At 31.6% G+C, this 23,271-nt stretch overlaps 3 protein-coding genes across 3 annotated transcripts; 1 reads left to right on the plus strand and 2 right to left on the minus strand.

Moving 5' to 3' along the window:
* Positions 1-198: 198 nt before the first annotated feature.
* Positions 199-12,808, minus strand: LOC148227448 (poly(A)-specific ribonuclease PARN-like). Its single transcript, XM_088201616.1, has 12 exons — positions 12,718-12,808; positions 11,842-12,198; positions 11,630-11,780; positions 10,776-10,928; positions 10,572-10,704; positions 10,379-10,500; positions 10,197-10,315; positions 9,874-10,128; positions 9,715-9,801; positions 9,426-9,645; positions 796-824; positions 199-722 (listed from the first exon to the last, which is right to left on the minus strand). The coding sequence occupies exons 1-12, from the start codon at positions 12,734-12,736 to the stop codon at positions 517-519; spliced, it is 1,851 nt and encodes a 616-aa protein (XP_088057742.1). The 5' UTR covers positions 12,737-12,808; the 3' UTR covers positions 199-516.
* A 2,162-nt stretch (positions 12,809-14,970) lies between these two features.
* Positions 14,971-22,140, plus strand: RNaseZ (ribonuclease Z). Its single transcript, XM_088202962.1, has 16 exons — positions 14,971-15,273; positions 15,341-15,527; positions 15,608-15,732; positions 15,806-15,897; positions 15,975-16,075; positions 16,140-16,305; positions 16,373-16,520; positions 16,587-16,734; positions 16,795-16,886; positions 17,275-17,487; positions 17,556-17,698; positions 17,758-17,939; positions 18,003-18,180; positions 18,238-18,476; positions 18,724-18,813; positions 20,761-22,140. Exons 1-16 carry the CDS (start codon positions 15,047-15,049, stop codon positions 20,836-20,838), a joined length of 2,409 nt encoding a protein of 802 aa, XP_088059088.1. The 5' UTR covers positions 14,971-15,046; the 3' UTR covers positions 20,839-22,140.
* Rpn10 (regulatory particle non-ATPase 10) lies at positions 20,886-22,205 on the minus strand. Its single transcript, XM_088202963.1, has one exon. The coding sequence runs from the start codon at positions 22,090-22,092 to the stop codon at positions 20,995-20,997; it is 1,098 nt and encodes a 365-aa protein (XP_088059089.1). The 5' UTR covers positions 22,093-22,205; the 3' UTR covers positions 20,886-20,994.
* Positions 22,206-23,271: the final 1,066 nt, after the last annotated feature.

A 23,271-nucleotide genomic window follows, 5' to 3' on the forward strand; every position in this document is an offset into this window, starting at 1 on the left:
TTTCATTCTTCCCGAAAACGTATCTACTCCTAGTTGAAAAATCCATCTTGGAAAAGCTCATCACTGGTCAACTCACACAAACACAAATAACACTTAAAAGTTTAAGTCTACATATAACTGATTTGAGACATGCACTTTTCGAGATATTCAGATAAGTACTAATAATAAAATTGTTGCAACAATAAAAAAAACAATGAGTAGTTCATGACACATATTTATTATCCTAAAAGATCGAATAGTTGTACATATTTTTAAAAATACAACAATCATACGTGTATTTTATGTATTTAATACAAAAGTCTCATGTCTATCAAGGTAATATAAATTAAGGGGGAATATGTATTTTCGAATAAGTTTCTAATAATGACTATGCAATAGTTCATATTTTATTATATAGATAAGTTACATAAAAATCACAACATTCATAAGTTTCATATACTTAACAATATATTAAAAATTATCATTATCTTAATTTTATTGAAATGTCAGTGTTGATAATTTTAAAAATTCAGAACGCTACTCCCAAACGTTATTCTCGTCGAAAGTTTTAGGTGCAGTATCGCTCTTTGAAGCTTCGTTCTTCTTGTCGTCTACCAAAAAGCTACCGGAAGACGTGTGACTCAGCTTACGTTCCTTTTTGTGCCTGTGCGATCTTCCAGAACTTTTTCTAGGAATAGGATCCGTGCAAACTCCAACTGAAACCTTAGTTTTAACAGGTGGCTCTGTAATATAATTTATTAGGATTATTGAATTACTTTATATATATTAAATGTGTATACAAATCAATAGAAATACCTGAAGTGGCTGCTTTTGAAGAGTCACCTCTGAAACAAACAATTTGCTTATTAGATTTAAAATTATAAATAATACATAATAGCACTAATTTCAATTTTTATCACTTTAAAAAATGTGAAAATGTTGAAGCGCATTTTTAAAAACAAATTTGAACATTATCGCTGCGCTGCTTGATATTTGCATTTCAGAAAAAATGAGCTTCGTATAAAAAATAAAATGGAGCAAAATATTTTTCGGGTCGTATCAATTGTAATTTTTAAATATTTGTCTATTTTTAATTTAAGGGCAGAATAATTATTATTGTCGACACACTTTAAGATGCGTTTTTAACCTTCTAAATTTCATATGAGAAGCCCCAAAAGACCTAAACCAGAGACCGTTCTGGCTCGAATCGCACATGTTTTGCATATATTTTTGCGTGCCATTAGAAGTCATCCGCGGTCAATGGGTTAAAATCTTTATTCATACATAAAAGATTTTTTCTTTCAATTTATTGACTCCGTAAAATAAAATGGTAGTCTAGAAATAAAATATCTATAATATCGCACTATATGACCAAATGATCCTCGTCTTAAAATAATGGCGGTTTATTATTTATTTTACTTATTTAAATTTAGGCCGTCCTAGTCTAACTAGATACCCCAATAACATAGTAAGAATATAAAACATCATGAAATATTATATAATAATATTTTAATAAAAAAAAAATTGTAATATAATAATTATTAAATAAAACTTAAGTTTGCGCTACGAGGCCAATTTTTATTAAGCAAAGGAAATTCATAAATAAATGAAAAACTTAACGCTACGCGGCCAAATTTATTTCCACGATTTTTATTAAAATGGCAATTTATAAAATAAATCTTCAATATCTACTTTTATACAGTATTTACTATTTTTTTAATCTGAAATTCATCCAGACGGTAAAAAGGATGAATGAAATGAGACACAGAGGTTGAAAAGCTCTTTTAGAAATAAAAATAAAATTGGAATAGGCTCAACACTGAGACTAGACACATAAAAATTAGAGGAAAATCATTTTAACACAAATCTTTAAATAGTTATAAACTACATAATTTATCATTAGAGCTAAATTTAAATGGCAGCATCTTAAACATAAGGTGAAAGCATTGTGATCTAAGTTTGCATGACAGTATCGGAGGTAGGAATCATGTATGCATATGTGCGAAGATTACATGGAAAGTAGCACTTTAAACTCAACATTGGAATCAACTCTAAAGGATTATTTTTGAAAAATATTTACAAATACAAAAACACCTTTTTATACGTGTTAATGGTTTTGAATTGTTCTGCAGCCATAACCTTTACCACTATTACGTCTGGCCTGACTGATTTTTGTAATTTAGACTTGCTGATGGCTTTATTGCATTTTACGCTTCATGCTTTTCATTACACTATTTTTTTGGAGCGCGAGAACCGTCTGCAAGTCTAATTTGCTAGAATCAATCGGACATATTAGCTTATACCTACATATATCCAGGGCCGGCCCGAGGGGCAGGCAGTACAGGCGATCGCCTCGGGCGCCGTGATACCAAATAAAGGCGCAATATTTACTTAAAATTATCAAACAATATTGTTAAAGAATATAATCTGATATTATTTTTTTGTATACACTACTGTGCACTCTTTAGATTATTTCACGCGTAAAAAATCGTGACGAAAATAAAACTACAAATTCTTAAATACCCACAATCGCAAAAAAAAATATAGTGTCAAATATAATATGAGTTAATAAAGTATTAATAGGGGGGGGGGGGGGCAAATTTAGTTTTTGTTTGGGGCGCACAATAACCTAGGGCCGGCCCTGCATATATCGAATATAATAATGATATAATATAAAGAAGAGTGTTGCACAACATAATTGCAAAATTTAAGTAGTACTGCGAGAAAATTTAGATGATGTAGAGAAAATCGTCATTAGTTGATTTTCTTCTGGCTTTTCATTTTACGATTTGATAACCCTAGCCCCATAGCCGATCTAGACCCTTAAAAAATCCCCGTTCGCCAGAAGAAAGTCGCCGGTTGTTCCGTCTGTGAACATGGCATGTGTCCGAAGCGGCGAAACGTCGACAATGGTCGACGCGGCCAAAGGTCGGCCGAGGGACGATCCGACGACTAATTACGCCGACAGCGCCATGTTCGGTGGCCAATTAAGGAAACACTCGAGTCCGTCCGACACGATACTAACACGATGCGAAATTAATCGAGCGAATGTCGAACAACGCATGAACGATGGCTACACACCGGTCGAACGTCGGATCGTAAATATAGCAGGATGTAGGATCTCTCGGATGCATGAATTATATTTCGCGCGGAACTCTTTGAACCCACGCTTGGAACGTTTGATCAATTCGCAACACCGACGCGACGGTTAGATCGGATATAATCCTTCATTTTTGCAGATGCAATTGATTTGCATGCACTTGTGATGTAAGAAATAACAAATTTCTAAAAATAATGTAAACTATAAAAGAAAAACAGTAAAATTTTCACTGCGCTGCCTAAATTATTGTACCAAAAAAAACATTTTTGATGAGGAATTATAAAAAAATTAAACACAATTTTTTAAAGTAAGATTACGTAAGTCTTGTAAGCCATCGCAGACACGGTGATTTACAGATAACGTGGATCTTCAAACACGAGTGTAGTTCATCGACGATCATCACTCTAGAAGTCCCATCTACGACTTCATAACACAAAAAATTAAATAATGAAAAAATCGTTACAAGAATATTTCAATCTGAAGAAGAAATAACTTGCAAAAATCATAGATCAGGACTTCTTATCAAACATTGTTATTCACATGAGGCACTGTAGTGGCACAAAAATGGCACACCAACATCTAAAAAGATTAAAATTACATCGACCGGAAAAATCTCCTGCGAATTTTAAGGTATTCTTAATGTCATTATATTATATAGCAAGGTGTCAATGCTAATATAATATACATATATGGCGAATAAAATTATTTAATAAAAAAAATCGGCAGAGAAAATGTAATGTTTTTACAAAATAAAATTTACCAATTTAAGATCATGATAATGATTAGACAGCAGGAATTTTTAACCGAAAAAAATATGGTTATGACAGTATGTTAATATTCTGGGGATTTTTTTATCGATCGTTACCTAAACCAGGGGAGACTATTACGCTACTAATACCATAAAATATCCAATGTAAGTAAGCAAACTTGGAACGATATTACTCCATAAAAATGCAAGACCTTATACTTCACAAATTACTGTTATAAAATTAAATGAATTAATTTTTGAAATTTTGCCTTATCTCACATAATTCCCTGACCTTTACCCCACAGATTATCACATTTATACTCATTCCTTGAAACATGAAATTCAATATTAAGACTGACATAAAAGATTTGACGACTTCGCAACTTCTAAAAATGAAGATTTAAGTTTCTGTATATGGATCCTATTCTGATTAAAAATATGTCGGTAAGAAAATAGAGCGTTTTATATCTCACTAAAAAATCGGCCATTTCAAATAAAATAATCTAATATATGATATATGTACATAAAAAAACTCGAATACCTATATATAGCTTATTAAAAATATGTATATAGGAATAGCTAAAATATATACAAAATAAAAATATTTTCTTTAATTCGCTGACATCCTACCACCACTAAGTTTACAATAAAAATATTTTCTACATCCACTCCTATATTGAAATAACCATTTTTATTCAAAAATAAAATGTTTGAAGAATAGATCGTAAAAAAGAATAATTAGAGTATTATTTTAGAACAATAATGTCTTAAGAATATTGAGTTTACATATAAGAGTTAAAACACATTTCAAAATAAATTTTCGTAAAAACTCAATTACATAATTATTTAGGCTTTTATAGATAATATTTTCTCGGTGCGCGGCCTACATGGGAAATGAATTAGATGCAGTAATTTTCCGTTACTTTTTATACCAGATTTAATTTTTTTTTAAATACGAAAAATAATAGCATTTAATGATAATTTATTTAGAATAAAATGTATTTTGACAGTATTTTCCCAACTCATCACAGTCAAAATGCCTGTGATCACAGGCAAAATGAACAACCAATCTTTTTTTAATAATCTCGCGTTAACATCAAGTGCCACGCAACGTATATATGTATGATACATACATTAATAAGCGACGGTTTAATAATAACAAATACGATAGATAATAAAGGTTTCAGTACAAATGTACGAAGTTTATATTTTTTTAATTTTTGTTAACAATATATTGTTGCGCGACAAAAAAATGTTTTCTAAAGAGGTTATATTAGCTATATATTTTACTTTTAAACTTTGAGGTCTACGAAAAACTTACGTCAGAAATATTCTATTTAATTAAAAAATACATTGTAAATACAAATTGCAACGAAAAATGTATTTTAATAATATACACGCGTGCAGATATATTATTATAATAAACACACATGCAAACATAATATAATATATGTATAGTCCATTACAACTATCAAGGCATATACTTTATGCTTGAAGCGTATAATAAATTTAATAAATCGCTCCGTGACACGATTTGTATGCATTAAACGACGCGTATTTGCCATCGTTTGTATGCATTGCGTCGCATCTGAGCAACAACCACAAAATCAATTAAGAATATGATCGGAAAACTCAAATCCGAAGCGCATAAAGCAAAATCAATGTAAACCGAAGCCACGGACTCTGCGACATGGCAAAAATTACCGGTCGCCGCAATGTATAGTTGCAATTACAGATAGTCTATTCCGATGACAAAATTTAATTTTAAAACGAAAACATCTGTCAAAATAATAATAAAAATAAATTTAAAAACAATGGTTGTGATAAAAATATATTTAATTTAATATCCAATAATCGTTCACAATTCAACTGGGAAAAGTATGTCAATTTCTATAAAGATCTTGCGAGATCTTGAAGGAATTCTCAAGAAGGCAAATTCTACAAAATATATTATACAACTAACATGTGGGGCATATTGGAATACGGACCGGAATTATTGAATTCCAGTAAATTAAAATGTTCTTATTATTAGAACAAATTCAAAGTAAATTCCTAAAATATTTGTATCTGAAGTGAATTTTTCTTTATAATTCAACAAAATAAACATTGTAAAAATTAGATATAAAATATAACATCCATCTTTCTTGAAAACGTTTTAAATATTTATTTTATAATTTTAATAAGAATATATTTAAATCAACAAAATTGGCCACAAAATAATTATGTTTTAACCTTACTTTTAGTACAGATATTTCGAGAGTAATGCGAGATATTGTCATATTTAAGTCGTGTAAATTATTTAATTTTGTCCCAAACCATATTTTTTGTAATTTCTTGAAAATACTCATAAAATACATTCGTGTTTAATCATATGAAAGTCATCTTTAACTTTATAAATCGACAATAGCTGAAAATAAGGATGTCGGAACAAAAAGGAAATAATGCAACCACCGAAACTAAAAATATGTGTAGTGTATAACTATTATGTGGTAAAAATGCGAACCAATCGCAAAGTAAAGTAGTAAATGTTTATTTTATGGTACTTCAATTGCGCGTGAATAGATAAACCGTTTCTTGCAAAATAAATAAAAATATTCAGCTAAGAAGTCAAAACAAATTTTAACGAGTTTTTTATACACAGAACTGATATTTTGAAAAAATGGATTATTAGATGGGTAAATGATGTATCTATAATAATAAGATAAACTATATAACTGCTTATTATTTTTTAATAATATGGTATCTATGATACATTAGATATTATTTCTAACGAAATCTACATAAAATTCAAATATTTTATTCAATTAAAAAAAAATTAGTCGAGCAACACTATTCAGTTTGTTTAATTATTCTCAAATGTCTTTTTACGATATTGTTTTGATAAACTGATATTTTATTTTATGAAAAGTAAAGAGAAATTTATTTTTGAACCGAACTTTAGTCCAGAAAGTTAATATATATTGGAAAAAAATTGAAAAGATTAGAAGAAAAAATAAAGAAAAATATATTAATTTATAATCAAACACTACACAATTACTTATTACAAATACTTTAAGTAAAATGCAAAAAACGTTATTTATTTATATAATAAACGCAGACATCTACATAGATCACTCTGAACTAAGTTGCGAATGAAGTAAAAAATATTTTAATAATGATTTTAAAGAAAGCTAACATAGTGTCTAATTTTATAAAATACAACAATAGTTAATAATTAAATTATATTCGGAATAATTTATATTCTCCGTGGATAATAATAAATATTGCGAACTGAATTAATTGATCCTAATTTTTATGCACTCTGATTGTGCTAAGAGTAGCATACTATTGGTAATTAAATATGTGTATCATTCTAATTATTTTTTATAGATAATATATTTGTATAACAATTTTTTTTAATTACTATATGTTTTTCTATGTATTTTTATTTTTTCCATTAGTTATTAATTAATATAAATTATTAATTACATATTGTACATGTGTCATAAATAAACAGTAATGATAAATTCTGAAATGATTTTTATTTTATTTAAATTTTAGTTTAAGATGATTGATAAAGTGTGAATATTTCTGAAAATGAAAATTTGCAAGACTTAACTGATCCTAATACAATCAAAATAGAAAATAATCGAGATAACAAGCAGTGGCGCATAGAAACAATAAAATTTAAAAAAATATATTATTGATATTTAACTAGTTGTTTTGTTTAACTGGATTAGATATATATTTTCATATACAGTTGCATTTAAAATTAAGTAGCATTTTTTTTATTTTTTAATTGTATGATTTTTGGTTTAATATTTATAAATTTCCACATATACATATGTATGGTAGAGAAACCATAAAAAATGAACATATCTGATATTATTTTTATATGTCACATAAATGTACAAAGAAGAGATTTATTTTAAAATCTTTCGGGACCACTCGTTGAGTGTGAGACTAAAATTTATCGCAATTACTCGTTAAAAGCGTAATGAAATTAATTGCGACTTGCAAAACAAGTTTATTTATCACGCCGATGTTATTCAAGCGCACGTGACGTTCGGAGAATTGGACGGATTAGGGCCACTTGCAATAATACCTTTCAGATGAAGTGTCTATACACAGGGAGCAATACAAGTGCGGACAAGTTGTTGGAATGTGCAAGCAGATACCTAAATTACAAGTGTTGCTAAATCTCCAGCTGTTTAAATTATGACCATATCTGCAAAAGGATTTATAAGAAAAGTAACCTAGACTGTTTCCGCCCAATTGTCGCATTGACACCTCCACTATCTCCAAAAGAGAATAAGCACAAATATGCTATGTAGTGCGAGTATTTTTCCTTTCGGAATACACTTCTATCTGGAACTTTCACAAGTCTTAACACTTAAAGCGCTGGAATCCGATTAACATGCTTTTTGCGGACTTGGTCCTACAGCCGGTTGCATGTTAACATAATTTTATGAAACTCGATCTTTAACAGACTCTTACTGACATCTTTGAATATTTTAGGGCACCAAAAGGGATTAATTATACTTTAGATAGTATATTCTTCTAACAGATGTCGTTATTATAATTCTTTCCATACAAAATAAAATAATTAAAAAATAATTAGTGGTTCAAGATTTTGTTAAGAAATATCTTTTCAAATATTCTTATATATTATTATAAATCGGTTTATATAAATGTCAAACCATAAGGAATTGTCATTTAGAATCGATGCCGACAAATTCTAGGATAGTCACATATGTGGTGTTCGTATTCTGAATTATCATTTTATGCCTTATGGCATTTTGCAAAAGCCGACAACGATTTTGTGAAAATTGAATATTCACGACCGAAAAGTTCTCATTAATATTGTATTTGGTGAGTGCCCACACTAACTTTTATAATTATCAGTAGTGTAATTTTAGTAATATGACAATTTTAAAATTGCTATTATTTGGCACTTTTTTCGATCAAGCGCATATACGCCGACTGTATGTGTGTTTTTTCGCGAAAAAGTGCAGCACATTAGGTGTTAACTTGAATTTTTTACAACTTCGCTACTGACGTTGAACATACAAGAGTTAAGAAGAATTCTCACAAAGCATGTCATAGATTCCTATGCAGAATACCGACCATGACGACTTTAAGAAGACCAAAAGAGCAGCCGCTTTCTGCTTCACATCAAACCTGGTCTAAAAAGTTTGAAATTCTTGGTTAAGAAGTCTGAAATTCAGGAATTCAACCTGATCTCCGTAGAAGACGATTAGAAATAATGTAACGCAGACAAGGCCAGCAGAGATGTGTATCTATACTATCGCATAAATCGTTCATGATTTAAAAACTGATCATGAAAGTATTAATAATTTACAATATCAATAACGTCGAATTATATTCTATGAAAATAAAGACCTGACTGCAAGATATGCACACATGATAACATAAATTTGATTGCATTCAACAGAAAAAAATGTAAATAGCAGTTTTCATATTAGAAATTATTTTTTTATTAATTTTAATAATGAAAATCAAATAGAATAAAAAAATATAATAAATGACATATTTTCGAAGAAATAACGAAGGACAAAATCAAGTAACAAACATTAGTAATAATGAAAAAATACTTACTCGTCAAGCTTTCGCTTTAAATTAAGATTCTGTGACACATCTTCGTCGTATATTTCGTGTAATTTGATTCCACGGGTTTCCTTATAATCTCTAAACTGAGTAAGTCGACACTTGCTGTTCAACAAATTCATCGACTTTTTTACAATATCTGTCATGTTATGTTGTTTCAAAGACACATAAGCACTAGTATCATCTATGAACGCCACAGTACTTAAACCACCTTCAAAAGCAAAATTAAACTATAAAATTTATTCTTGTATTCATTAATACTATGGAATAATAATCGCACCATAAGTATCAAAAAACTCATTTATATCGCTTCTCTTCCATTCTTTCGGGAAAACAATATGAAAAACGTGATTCCTATTCGGATTGGCTAAAAGAATTACATATAATTAATATATATATTTATTTACTTTAGTTTATTTAGTATTAAAAATATACTCACGATCTCTTCCGCCTAAATTAATGTACGGTGAACCTTGGAATGCAGTTCTATATAAAAATAATCTATTCAAATAAGGCTTTAAAACATTAGAGGTGCAACTAATGTGGGCCTCGTTTGCACTTAAATTATTAGTCTTCTTCAAGTGATCGTACATTGATACTAAACAAACGCCAGTAATGAATGCGTCAAATCCGGCACTGTGAAATTTGTCTCCATCTAATGAATGTCCCACAAGTCCTTCTATGTTTTCATTTTCTATAAAAAAAATGTTTATAAAAAAGTGCATTCAATATGAATTGGTTAATAATTCATTTAAGGCATACCAATTTTAGGGAGATTGAACGGTTTACTTTTCAATACATTGAACATTCCTTCTAAATCGAATATATTCAATAAATCTCTCATTGAATTTCCTTTGGCGATAGACATTGTATCTACTATGCTAAAATATTATTAATAAGCATTATTTAGATTTAAAAATATACATCTTTACTTTATGTTTTACTTTGGAAATAAGTGCGATGCTAAAGATTTAAATTCACTATAATCTTCAGGAATCGGGCAGAAGAAATTGTTCATTGTATGTAATAAATCTAAAACTACATTGTGTCCAGTGATTAATTTTTCCTGAAATAAATTAATTTAATAAATTCAATTTTACAGTATATTGAATTTAATCACTTCAATGAATAATATACAGAGTCACTGATTAATCTGGCTATTGCGGAAAAACCAACAGCTGCGTCAACTTCAGCCCATTCCTTAGTATGAGCTTCTTCCAATTTTATTAGTTTCTCTTTTTCACTCAACCCACGAGAGACTACCAGTACCCTTGAATAAAAAAAACGAATAAATAAAGAGCTTATAAAACATATTATATATTTCTATAGATATTGAAATACCTCTCGTTGTCCACTATCGTGGACTGAATAAATATCTCATTTTTGAATCTTTTTTGTAATTCTTGATACATTACTTTCGCTTGAAAAGTATTTAGATTTTTGAACTCTACAGTCTTTTTTTCGTGATTTCTTAAAAATCTATAAATTTCTCTACTGAAATATACAACCAAAAAAATGATATACAATTACCCATTAAATTATAATATAAGGTACATATGTCATCGCCGCAACTTTAATATGCTGTATTTGATACATTTATCAGGTGGTTAATAATCTTCGAATAAACTTTATTACATTGTAATAAGATGAGATCAAAAATTCTTCTGCCATTTTACTTCTCTACTTTATTTTTCACTTTTGATTTTGTGTACATTGAAAAGGTCAGGGATAAATGTATAGGTTCAAGAACTCCATAAAATTTTAGTGCGTTTTTCTCTGGCGGTGATAGGTATAGATAAAAATTGCATTAGCTTTTACGGCTTCCAAAATGAGCTAATTTCTTGTCGTATAACATAATTGATTATTGTGAATATTTTCTGTGTCAACTTAAATTGGTCGCCACAATATCATAAGCACAGAGTGTAATTCTAGTATGTTTGCTTTGTAGGTTAAAACTCGGATCAAAAGCTGCAGAAGCCTATCGTAATATATGTGTAACTTTTGTGAAGAAACTACATAAAAATAATTAAAAACATTTTTGGTGATGAATAAATTGAAGGTGCAGAATGTTTAAATGAATGATAATGAAGAATTAAGAAATACAAAATAACTAAATTGATATCTCATTTTTGACAATTATAGATCATATTAAATATGAAACGACGACATACAAAACAAAAAAATGAACATGATACCTAATTTCATCAACTTGAGCTCGCATATTGTCAGAAACAGGAACAGGGTCAGGATTAATTCCACTAGATATAAATGTCCCTTCCAAATTGTGTTTTTCTTCTATTCGTTCTCTCAAATTTACTTCTTCCGTAGTGTCAAGGTATGATATACCTAAATATTCATAAAATATTATGATATCCATTTTTAATAAAAGTATTTACAAAAAACTCACCCTCATAAAATAGTTTATTAAAGTCAAACTTATTCTTTGCCAAAAATGATATAGATGAACTTTGACATTTGAAAATCTTGTCAAAAGTAGATTTTATTTCTTGCCTTGGAAATATGTAGAAGGTAAAACTGCAGTTCCTGTATGCTGATATTTCAGCATCCCAACGAAATATACTCAATCCGAATTGAACGAGTAAAAACTCTTTCACGCTTTCTCTAAATTTTATATAGCATTCCTGCGGTGTGTCAAATGTGTTGACAGCTGAACCGCTCGTTAAGCCTGTAAATTCGCCATCGACTGCTAAAAAGTCAGCTGCCTTAATCGCTGCTTCGATTTTTGGTAGAAGCTCTGCGAAATCTGACAAAAGGTTAAAAATATATCTTTTACTTTATCGAATGTAAAATAATTTGCATACCCACATATGGTACGTAAAATTATGGAATACAGAATACACGCGAATTAAAGGAAAAACATTGATATCATATAGTAAAAAGTATCGAGCGTATAAAAAAATAAAATAAATTAATTTAAACTACTGACTAATGCTATCAATATAAATATATAAATACTCGAAGGTTATTAACTACAACTTTACAGCATATTGCACAAATATCTTTCAATTGATAATTGCTGAAATAAAATTTATTATATTCATTAAATCTTTATTTTAGTGATTATAAATACGCTTTTCGACATTTTACATATATTTTCTTTGTATGTTTTATTAATAATAAGGTAATTGTTACCCTTAAAGTAAAAACCAAACCTTTGATCAAATTATGACAATAAATTAGGCTTTAATGTATTGTGAATAAAACGAATATATGTATTACTAGATGGACATTTAATAATAACATAAGATCTTATATTCCTTACTATGTCGAGTAACCTCCATGATAAATAACTTTAAAGGTTACAACTCCGCTCTGCACTACTGTCATATATATTTTGGTCATAGCATAAATATTTTCGTCCATGAATAAATAATTTTGTATAAGCAAAACCCAATTATATTTTATTTTATTTTAAATTTAAAAACAACTACATATTTTAATATCAAATAATTAAATATTTATTGTTACTTTTAATTTTATGTTAATAAAATTATCATTTATCTAAAAAAATATTTAAGAATCAAATGTTTGCAATAAAAACTATAAATTGTTATTAAAATGTAAAATTATTTAATAACCATTCAGATAACGTATATTATAATCTTTAATTCCAAACGCATCTTCGTGTTACAATACTTTACCAGTACGGCTTACTTAGCCACAAATCGTGAATTTTTAAATATTACTAAAAACTATAGTAGCGTTCATTTTAAATGATCATAGGAATTACTATTTTGCTATGAAAAACTGTGGTGGCCCATTTATATATGTTTTGCAACGGAGATAGTGACGGGTGGCAATGAAAGCCAGATTGAACCGCTGCAGTTGTAATTTATTGAATTATGAATTTGTTTACATGATTATTTATCGCATGCAAGACGACGCGTCCGAACGCCTTGAAGATTACCAATCTAAAGAATAACTACTAGCGTGACGGTCTTTCTCTTCACCGTTGCGAGCTCGCTAAAGTGCTACCAGAGTGTCGCAAAGTTTTGGCCATAACAAATCTAGGCTCCCACATATGTATTTGTTTCGGTTTTATTATAGCCAAAACTTTGCGGCACTTTGGTAACACTTTAGCGGATTCGCAAAGGCTGGTTCTGCCTCGTGCAGCGTGCAATAACTATATAAACCATATACTTCTTAATAAAATACTACTGCAGCGGTCTAATCTGTATTTATTTGCCACCCGTTAACATCCGTCGGCAAAAATCATTAAAGTTTGCTTTTCTATTTCTAAATACATATAGTCTTACTTTAAACAAATTTGTTAAAACTATTTTTGGACATTTGACTCACAAAATTGCATTTTGCTTACGCAGCTAAAATTTTTATTGAAGTAAGTATAATATAAATGTATTTTTAATTACTAAAACCGTGACAAAGTAGAGAAATTTTTCATTTAAAATTCTTCAATACATATACTATAATGCTTGAACTACACTCATTGGAAGTTGTCCGAACCAAAGTTCAACTGAAGTCGGCCAAGGTCGCCGACTTCCAGGTAGCTGCCACACTGCCCCAAATTTCATATGCCGTCCGGACGTGAGCATGTGACCACGATGCAGCGCTAATCATGCGTGTTTACCATAGTACGCCTACGCTCATACTGAAATTGAACCGAGTTACTCGTTCTACCTCAGTTTGCGAAAAACCATATCATTATCTCTCTCGGTGTCGTCACTTAACACGCGAGAGAGCGAAAGAGGAAGTATCTCACCGCTCGCGCTCGAAAGAGCAGCTCCGACTTCAGTTTCATTGACTTCGGTCCGTTTGCTGACAATGTTCGGAAGCGCTCGAAGCTGGCCAAGTCGACTGAATTACTCCCACTTTACCTCCTGTTCTAGGTAACCTCGGACAACTTCCGAGAGATTTTAGACCAAACTCGATCGAAGTAACCCCCTATATTCTCCGTCCTTGGCCAACCTTAACCAACTTCTAGAGAGTGTAGTTCAGGCATAAAGAATGTCATATAATTCGACTAGAAATATTTAATGTATAAAATCATTAAAAGTTAAATGTACTTTTTGTATTAAAATATTATTTGATTAAAGCAAAATTGATAATATTAAATGATGTGTATGGCTACTAAGTTTTACAAATAATTATAATTATTAACTTTTTTTAAAACACTAATTACTATTTTTATTTATTTTTAAACTGTGTGTTCCCAATAGTAAGCCATATGCTTTCGGATATTGCTGAATATTAATAAATTATAAAAAAATATATACAGAGATTGAGAAGATAATATTTTTTACAACATTTAAATCAAACTATATTTAGTCTTCTTTGCTCTGTAACTAGCAAAATTTGACTACCTTTTAATTTGCTTCTGATTTTTTATTTTGCTTGAAAGAAATGTAAGATATATTTTTAGTTGATAAAATAATATTAATTATATTCGTTTTAATTAAAACAAATATAATTAATAATATTTTTAATTAAAAAATATAGATATTTAATGGTCAATTTTTATCGTCCTTGGTACCTTAAAACGAGGAAATGTTTTGACGTTTAAATTGTAGGTTATGTGTGATTGACGTCTCAGGTCAACTGCACGCGTAATTGCTGCAAATACACTTAAACTTATGCATTTAAATCGGCTAACCCGTTGGGCAAATAGTTATTTTAATTGTGTAAGCACAATTAAATCATCAATTAGATTCAAACACTCGATAAATCCATCGCTTAATGAATTCTTTGAAAGTATGAATCGCATGAGTCGTTTTTCCCCAGGGTTGATCTCGTTCCGAGTTATCGGTTCGGGCGCCCCTGGAACACCCAAATCGTTGTATATGTTTACTGATCAAACCAGGTAAGCGTTGATTTTTTTATTTTTTATTGTAAGTATTAAGTAAACTTATCGTGTCTTTATTTTTAAGGTATTTATTTAACTGCGGCGAAGGCACCCAAAGACTTGCGCACGAATATAAACTGAAAATATCTTGTTTGGAACATTTGTTCATTACTTCTGCCACATGGGACAATATGGGTGGACTTCCTGGAATGTGCCTAACTTTACAAGATTCGGGTATAAAGAAAATTCAATTGCATGGCCCGCCTGAATTGGTATAATACTTTTTTAATTATCAACTGATACAACTTGTAAATTAATTGCAACATTTAATTATATTTGTTTGTTTTCCAAGAACGAACTTTTCACTGCAACTCAAAAATTTGTTGTTTTAAATAAGTTGAAAGTACAAACGGCGAATAATACTGAAACAAATTTCGAAGATTTAGTAATGAATGTTCAACTTATATCTTTGGAAAGGTATATATTATGTTTCTTATAATAATTTATTGAATGTTCCTAACCGTAAATTCATTTTTACCTATACTTTAAGCAATAATCCTGAAATAAAAATTTATGACGACTTGGTGAATAATATAAAAGATACTATAATGGAAGAAGATAATGATAACTATGCACACGAAAGTATGTCACCACTTTATCAGCATACATATTTATTATGATATATACAATATAAAAATTGATTGGATTTTTAATTTTAGTTATTGGAAGACGTTATATTAGAAATGAGGAATTGAATAAATTACTTCAAGCTCCAAGAAAAGAAGAGTTTCCATCTATGTGTTACATTTGTAAATTAAAAGTAAATAATCAATATTAATTAGATAATACCGTTGTGAAATTCTAACGGTTTAAAATAATTTTAGCCACGTCCTGGCATGCTCAATTTACAAATGTGTGTAAATAAAGGAATACAGCCCGGTCCGTTGTTAGGTTTATTAAAAAACGGCCAAGATGTGACACTTCCGGATGGAACTATCGTTTTATCAAGCGAAGTCAGTAATCCTGCCGATCCTGGATGTGTATTCATGGGTATTTAATTAAATCTTTCATTTGCCATATTTTTATAATTCAATTTATTAAATTATCTTTATTCAAGTAATTGACGTACCCGATATGAGTTACTTGGATAGCCTAATAGAGAATGAAAGTTTCGGAAGGTATCAAGAAAAAACGGCAACTGATCCTGAATATTTTCCAACTATCATCTTCCATTTTACTTCGGACGAGATAATTCAAACTGATAAGTCAGTGTTTTAATTTATCGATAAAATATTTTTATTGCATAATTTTTGACAATATTTTATTTGCAGATATCAAAGCTTCATCAAAAGTTTCCCATCGACAACAAATCATATGATTTTAAACACAACTAACAAGTGTAATTCTTCACAGTCAATTCATAGAATGCAATATCACTTGAATATGCTCGATAAAGATATCTTCCCGATAATTAAAGATGTATGTATCATTTTGTGAATTATTTTTTCAGTATATTTTAATGCATCGTTGGGTTTTCAGTGTCAAGATAATAATGAACCGAGCAAAGAGAACATCCATAGCTGTAGAGCATTAACTTCCTTTAATTTAAGGCCAACGATAAATCTAAATCGGTAAGACCTACATTTTTATAGTGATGATTTGACATCATAATTTTTATAAATATTTTCATCACGAAAGCTGACAGTCAAATCGACTAGATAACTAAATATGTACCCCTAAATGAGATACAAAGTTCTAAGAAATCTAACCAGATTTTTGCATGCTACTGTAGTTTGTAAAAAGTCAAACTAGATATTACAGCAAAAAAAATTATAAACGAATCACTTGTTTTCAGCCCTATTCAGTTATAATTTCATCTGACGGTACTTAACGATATATCTAAATCACTAAATACTAAATAGCAATTTCAGCTATAAAGTTACACCGAGCTCAATATATTTGAGCCAAATTGACTATTAGTGTTTATAATGATATTAAATATAATTTATTATATTCTAGAACACTTGAAGTTGATCTTAAAGTAAAAGAATGGCTTGAAGAACCATATGCTTATGAACATTTTGAGCAGTCACTGCAAGACTTTCTGAAGACATCAGATGCATTAAAAAAATCTCTTTCAGGGAAAGAATATCCGAAAATTGTGTTTTTAGGTACCGGATCTTGCATTCCAAATAAAACGCGAAATACGAGTTGTATACTAATTCATATAGAGTAAGTCAATATGCATTTCAAAGAGTATTATAATTTTTAAACCTAAAACACATATGCATTTTTTACAGTGAAAATAATTCGATTATGCTCGATTGCGGTGAAGGCACTTATGGCCAACTAATAAGGTTCTATGGAAAAGAAAACATAGATCGAGTGATGAAGAATATCAAAGCTATATACATTTCCCATTTACATGCTGATCATCATTTAGGTACTATTCAAAACTTATAAAAAAGCATTCGACGATCACTAAACACTATTAAATTACAGGGCTAATACAGATCCTGCAACATCGTAGAAAAGCATTGAATAGAATATATGGAAAAGATTCATACAAAGATAACGATCTGTATTTATTAGCGCCAAATCAAATATTGAGCTATCTCTACATATATGATAGACGGTTTGAGAGGATTTTCCAAGAATTTAAAATGTTCCCGAACAGCGATCTCGTAAATGCAAGCTCGAATTAATATATATTTGAGATTGTATTTTCAATTAAATTTATTTTACAGGAAACTACCGATGCTCCATTACTGGAAACTTTAATGAATCATTTGAAGTTATCAAACATTGAAACTTGCCTTGTTAAACATTGTCCAAACGCTTATGGCATATCTTTAACAACCGACGATATGGTCAAAATAACTTATTCCGGAGATACCATGCCGTGCATTAACCTCGTGAATATAGGTAATTACTGTGATGGTTTCATATCATTATTTATTGTAATTGTGACATCAATTTTAGGTAAAGACTCTGATATATTGATTCATGAGGCAACAATGGAAGACGATTTAGCTGACGAAGCTAATAGAAAATTTCATTCGACCACTCGACAAGCTGTGGACGTCGGACAGGAAATGAATGCCAAGTTTACCATTCTCACGCACTTCAGCCAACGTTACGCTCGAGTTCCGAGGCTTTCTCAAGAAATGGAAGAGATTATGAAATCTAAAAATGTCGGCATTGCTTTTGATAATATGGAGGTAAAAATATATATTTGCGACATTTAGAATCAACATACAAAAGTATAGACCAAAAGATGACTTTTAAAAACAGATAAATTACATTTACTTTTTCATTTTAAAAAATCATTTTCAAGTTAAAAAATAATAGGAAAACACAATTTTTTTACATTTCACTCAGTAAATAAACGTTACATGTCTAATATTAATTATAGATACCACCATGTGTATCTTACAATGTGTTTTTATTTAATGATTTTATTTTTAGATCGCTTTCGAGAATTTAGTAATACTTCCTCATATGTACCCAGTATTGAAAAATCTATTTGCGGATCATTATGAAGATCTCGAAAATAAAGTAAGTTATTAGAGATAAGTGCTAGACTGATAAAGATTAAAATACATGTACAAATATGTAAATAAAATACCTATAACATTACTAACAAAAAACTATACGGTAATGAAGATCGTCTTGGAACATTTTATATTACAATTAATTAGTTTGATATCATACACTTAAAATTAGGTGACATGCGCAGGCATTTATCACCATACTGAAGCATAATGCCTGAAAGTTTTTCACCTAAATTTGATAATGTCAAAATTTTGACAGTTCTAAATCTCACACATGGTGCTGAAGCGGTCGCGGTTACGCTTCTATATTTGTAGTTATCGGCAGGTCCGGTTGACGATTTGTGATAGGACGTTTGTACAGCGAACTGTACAAACGTCCAGTGAGTGTTGCAGTGTCAGAAGTCCAGAGTCGAATGTGTAATGTGAGCCTTTTGGCACCGCCTTATAATCCCGGTCGGGTGCGCAACAGTATCCCCACTCCGCGCGTTGCTTGCGGGGGCGGGGGTGCGGTGTAGTTGTAGAACGCCGCTTAGTTCGGGTGCACGGCTCAGCGGGACTTCACTTTCACTTATGCTGCGTCACGGACGGTCGTCTCGGGGTCCCCATAGTGCAAAACAAAATTTATATTTAAAAAAAAATCCCACCAGGACATCGACAGATTAAATGTTTAACCTGTCTTTTGATACCTATGTCCTGGTATATTTGTTTTTTTTTATCTTATGCTATGAAAGGTCAGTCGCATTTTTTCCAATATAGTGCTGTCTCATCTACATTTAAAATTTGTTGCAGCAAGTATCTGCCACGTCTGTACGAAGCTGTAAATATATATTGTATGTCTATAACAATAACTGCAATCATCGATGCAAATGAATTATATTTTTTTAATTATCAACTATCTATCAATCCGCATAAATCGAGCATCATAAATTTTGGCAGCTCTCACTGGACAGTATTATTAATATTAAATGGTTCTTATTTTAACTCATACGATGAATTTAATTCAATTAAACATTAATAACAAAAATAACAACTCATGAAATCATTATATACACTGTCCCAAATTCGCGAGGACTGATCAAAAAACAAATAAAAGACGTTTGTTATTCTGCAATATGATATTAATTTATTAAAAATACACCCCTTCTGAGTCAATACAGCACCGGAGACGATAATAGAAAATTTTGAAACCTTTTGTAGAAATTTTCTGGACGTGCCTTTAAGGCCTCAGTCTAACCCTTTTGGGCGTCATCGATGGTGTCAAAACATTTTCTCTTCAACGCCAACCTAATTTTTTGGAATAGCTGGAAGTCACAGGTAACCAAATTAGATGTAATTCTACATTAGAATAAGATTATCGAATCTTTTGACATAAAAAAATATCAAAATTGTATATATTACAGGAATATGACAAGTAAGATACTTGATTTATTTAATTTTTAATAAAAATTACAAAGTCTTATAAACTATATTTAAGTTGTAGCAGTGGAAATATTTCCATACAATTTATACAATAATGGAAATTATGATATAGATTATATATTTGCCAGTGTTACATTGTAAGTTCTCGCGTTATTAAATCTAGAAGATTTAAAGTTTAACTGCTTGATTTGAGTTGAGCTGAACTCTCGTATATTCCAAGTCGGAACGAAGCATTGAAGCAACGTTCCAGCTTATACAGTCGGGAAGAGATCAGTGTCCCTACTATCCCTCGATTCTTTTAAACAATGGAACTCGAATTTTTGTTTTGAAAATGTAAAAGTTGGGGAACGGTCTTTGCTATCTGATCACTTTGAGACAACATTTGACTTACTCGTTAATTGATTTCGTCAAGGAGATAATATACATAACTAGAAATCCGCTCAAATTGTTAGTAAATTTGATGACTTGTATGAGTAATTTCAACACGACGATCATGGTTTTCATTTATAAATATATGTTGTTGTTGTTTTAGGCTGCTAAAAGGGCTGCAAAACGAGGAAGAGAAAGTCCTACAAATTCTATGAAAATGAAACTCGACCTGAAGTTGTAAACCAAAATCATAACAAAGCAATTGTATTTCGACTGGAATAAAAGATATTTTACAATTTAATACTTTATTTATTTCATATGAAAAAAAATAGCATGTTATAAATTCAATTTAAAGATTATATGTATATATAATAGAAGACGAATCAGGGGTGACCTTTCACTCCTCTTTCGGGGGCTGTTCCTTATCTTTGTCTTTTACATCCTTGTCGTCCTTCCCGTCTTTATTCTTCAAAGTGGTCACAGCCATGCGGATGGTCTCGCTCTGCGGATCCACGCCGGGTAGGTTTTCGAGGATGCTTTGAAGGAAAGCCGGATCGTTGATGACCTCATCGTACTCTTCGGACACGTCCATGCTCTCGTCGGGCGCGTTCTCCTGCTGCATGCTCATCTGCATCGCCAACGCGATCTGTTCCTCTTCGGACAAGTCCATAGTTTCTCTGCCGAGCGAGACGGCCAGAGCCCTACCCATGGCGCCGCTCTCTCTGTCTGCGCCGCTGGTGCCGCTGCTCCCTTCCGGATTTTCGGCGGTCTGCTGCCTGCGAGATTCTTCCTCTTGACGCTGCCGCTGCTCCTCCATGGACACGCGCAGAGCGAGCGCCAGCTCGGGGTCTTCGTTAGGATCCACGCCGAACTCGAATTGAGACATCCCGGAGCCGGAGGGGCCGGCGCCTTCTCCGCCGACGATCGGACTCGATATGAGCGCCTCGGACAAGACGACGCAGGTACCGGAAGGTACGGACACGAGATGGCTGCCTCCGGCGTTGCCGTCCTTGCCGTTGAGCGTGTTGATGAACGCTGTCAACGCGCCGTTGTTTTCCGAATCCTCTCCGAACGACACGACGTCGACGTTGACCTTCTCCTTCTTGAGACGCTTGGCCAATTTGATGAGATCCTTCTCGTCGGCGTCGATGGGCGAACCGATAAACACGACGATGCGCATCTTGTGATTCTTGCCCTGGCGATGCTTGAGCGCGAGATGAGCTATGCGTATGCCGGTGAGAAGGTGGATGGTGCCCGAGGGCTGCAGACGATGCAGCTTGGCCAGAATCCGGCCCACGTCTCCGGTGAGGGTGGCCAGGACTTCGCGGTCGGCCAGGCTGAGAAGACCGACGTTGTTCTCGGGATTCGAGCGAGCCTTAGAGTGACACACCAGATTGACGGCTTCCTGCTGCGCCTGCAGTCTCGTCGGCACAAAATCGCCGTTCCTCATATAATCGCTGTTGTCCACGCAGATCATAGTGCTTTCGAGCACCATTTTTGATATATTTCAGTCAGCCGCTCGGAGAATATTTTGCCTGTCACTGCGGCTATGCCAGTTCAGTGTTCGCAGTGTTGCCCTACCTTGCGCTGCTCAATTTCAATATTGCAATAATAACAACAATTTACATTTTAAATACGTTGTCCAATTTCTAGCCAAATATTTTTTAAAACACAGTCTTTGTGTATTACAACATTCCAGCTAGACATTTCCCTTTCTTTCATAAATTATTATTATTACGCAGATTAGATGCTGATTTTTCAAAATATTACATGCCTAAAAAGTGACTGTTTTGGTGCACTTTGTCGTCAGACGGCGTCACTAGGCCTTACTTTTTTGAAAATGATAAACTTCAGACTGTAAAAATCAACGGTGAGAGCTATATAACCGATTACTTCTTTTGCCACGAAATCCAGGATATTGATATGGTTCACATTGATGTTTTGCGTGAAAAGTTCCCAGATCACATTATTTCACAATATGGTGACTTTAACTAGCCGCCGAAATCACACGATTTACCACCGTTGGAGCACTTAAACACCAATACCAATATTAGATACCGCCCGGAATGTACTGAAAGATTCTAATTGATTATATTTTTAATAATTAATGAAATACGTCAAACGTTTGATAAAAATTAAAAAATCATAAGATATCCTTAAGTTTGTGTGTGACGAACAGTGGATCCAACGTCAAAACGCAATAAACCAAATAAACGGAAAAATCAGTCGAAAAGATACCTTATAGAAGATTGAATTGGTTCGATGAAAAACGTGCTGAAAAAACGAACCAAAAAAAAAATCATTGCATACGTAGTACCCAAGAAGTCTATCGAAATAAACGCATGGATAAAGAAACGAATACACCAAAGAATATTTGATAATATTAAGTTTGATATGTTTCAGAAATTAAATGCTAATAATAAAAGCAGAGCTTTTTATTTTTTTAAGACTGGGTGTCAGGCTCTGTCCCAGTATAGGACAGGCTGGAGTGGAAAAATCTTTTGGAGGCAGCCAATGGCAAAAATAAGAGAAGAAACAGCCGTCAAAGAAAATAATTAATAAAAAAACACTTATACTATAATTGCTGAAAGTATATAAATTACTTATATTTTCAAGTTATTTATGTGCAGGTGTTAACTTTCTCAATGACTAGTATTGAATTTCTTATCTCTTT

Source organism: Plectrocnemia conspersa, unplaced genomic scaffold (genome assembly GCF_051122295.1).
Source record: "Plectrocnemia conspersa isolate PC_06_02 unplaced genomic scaffold, ASM5112229v1 ptg000013l, whole genome shotgun sequence".
Taxonomy (NCBI): Eukaryota; Metazoa; Arthropoda; class Insecta; order Trichoptera; family Polycentropodidae; genus Plectrocnemia; species Plectrocnemia conspersa.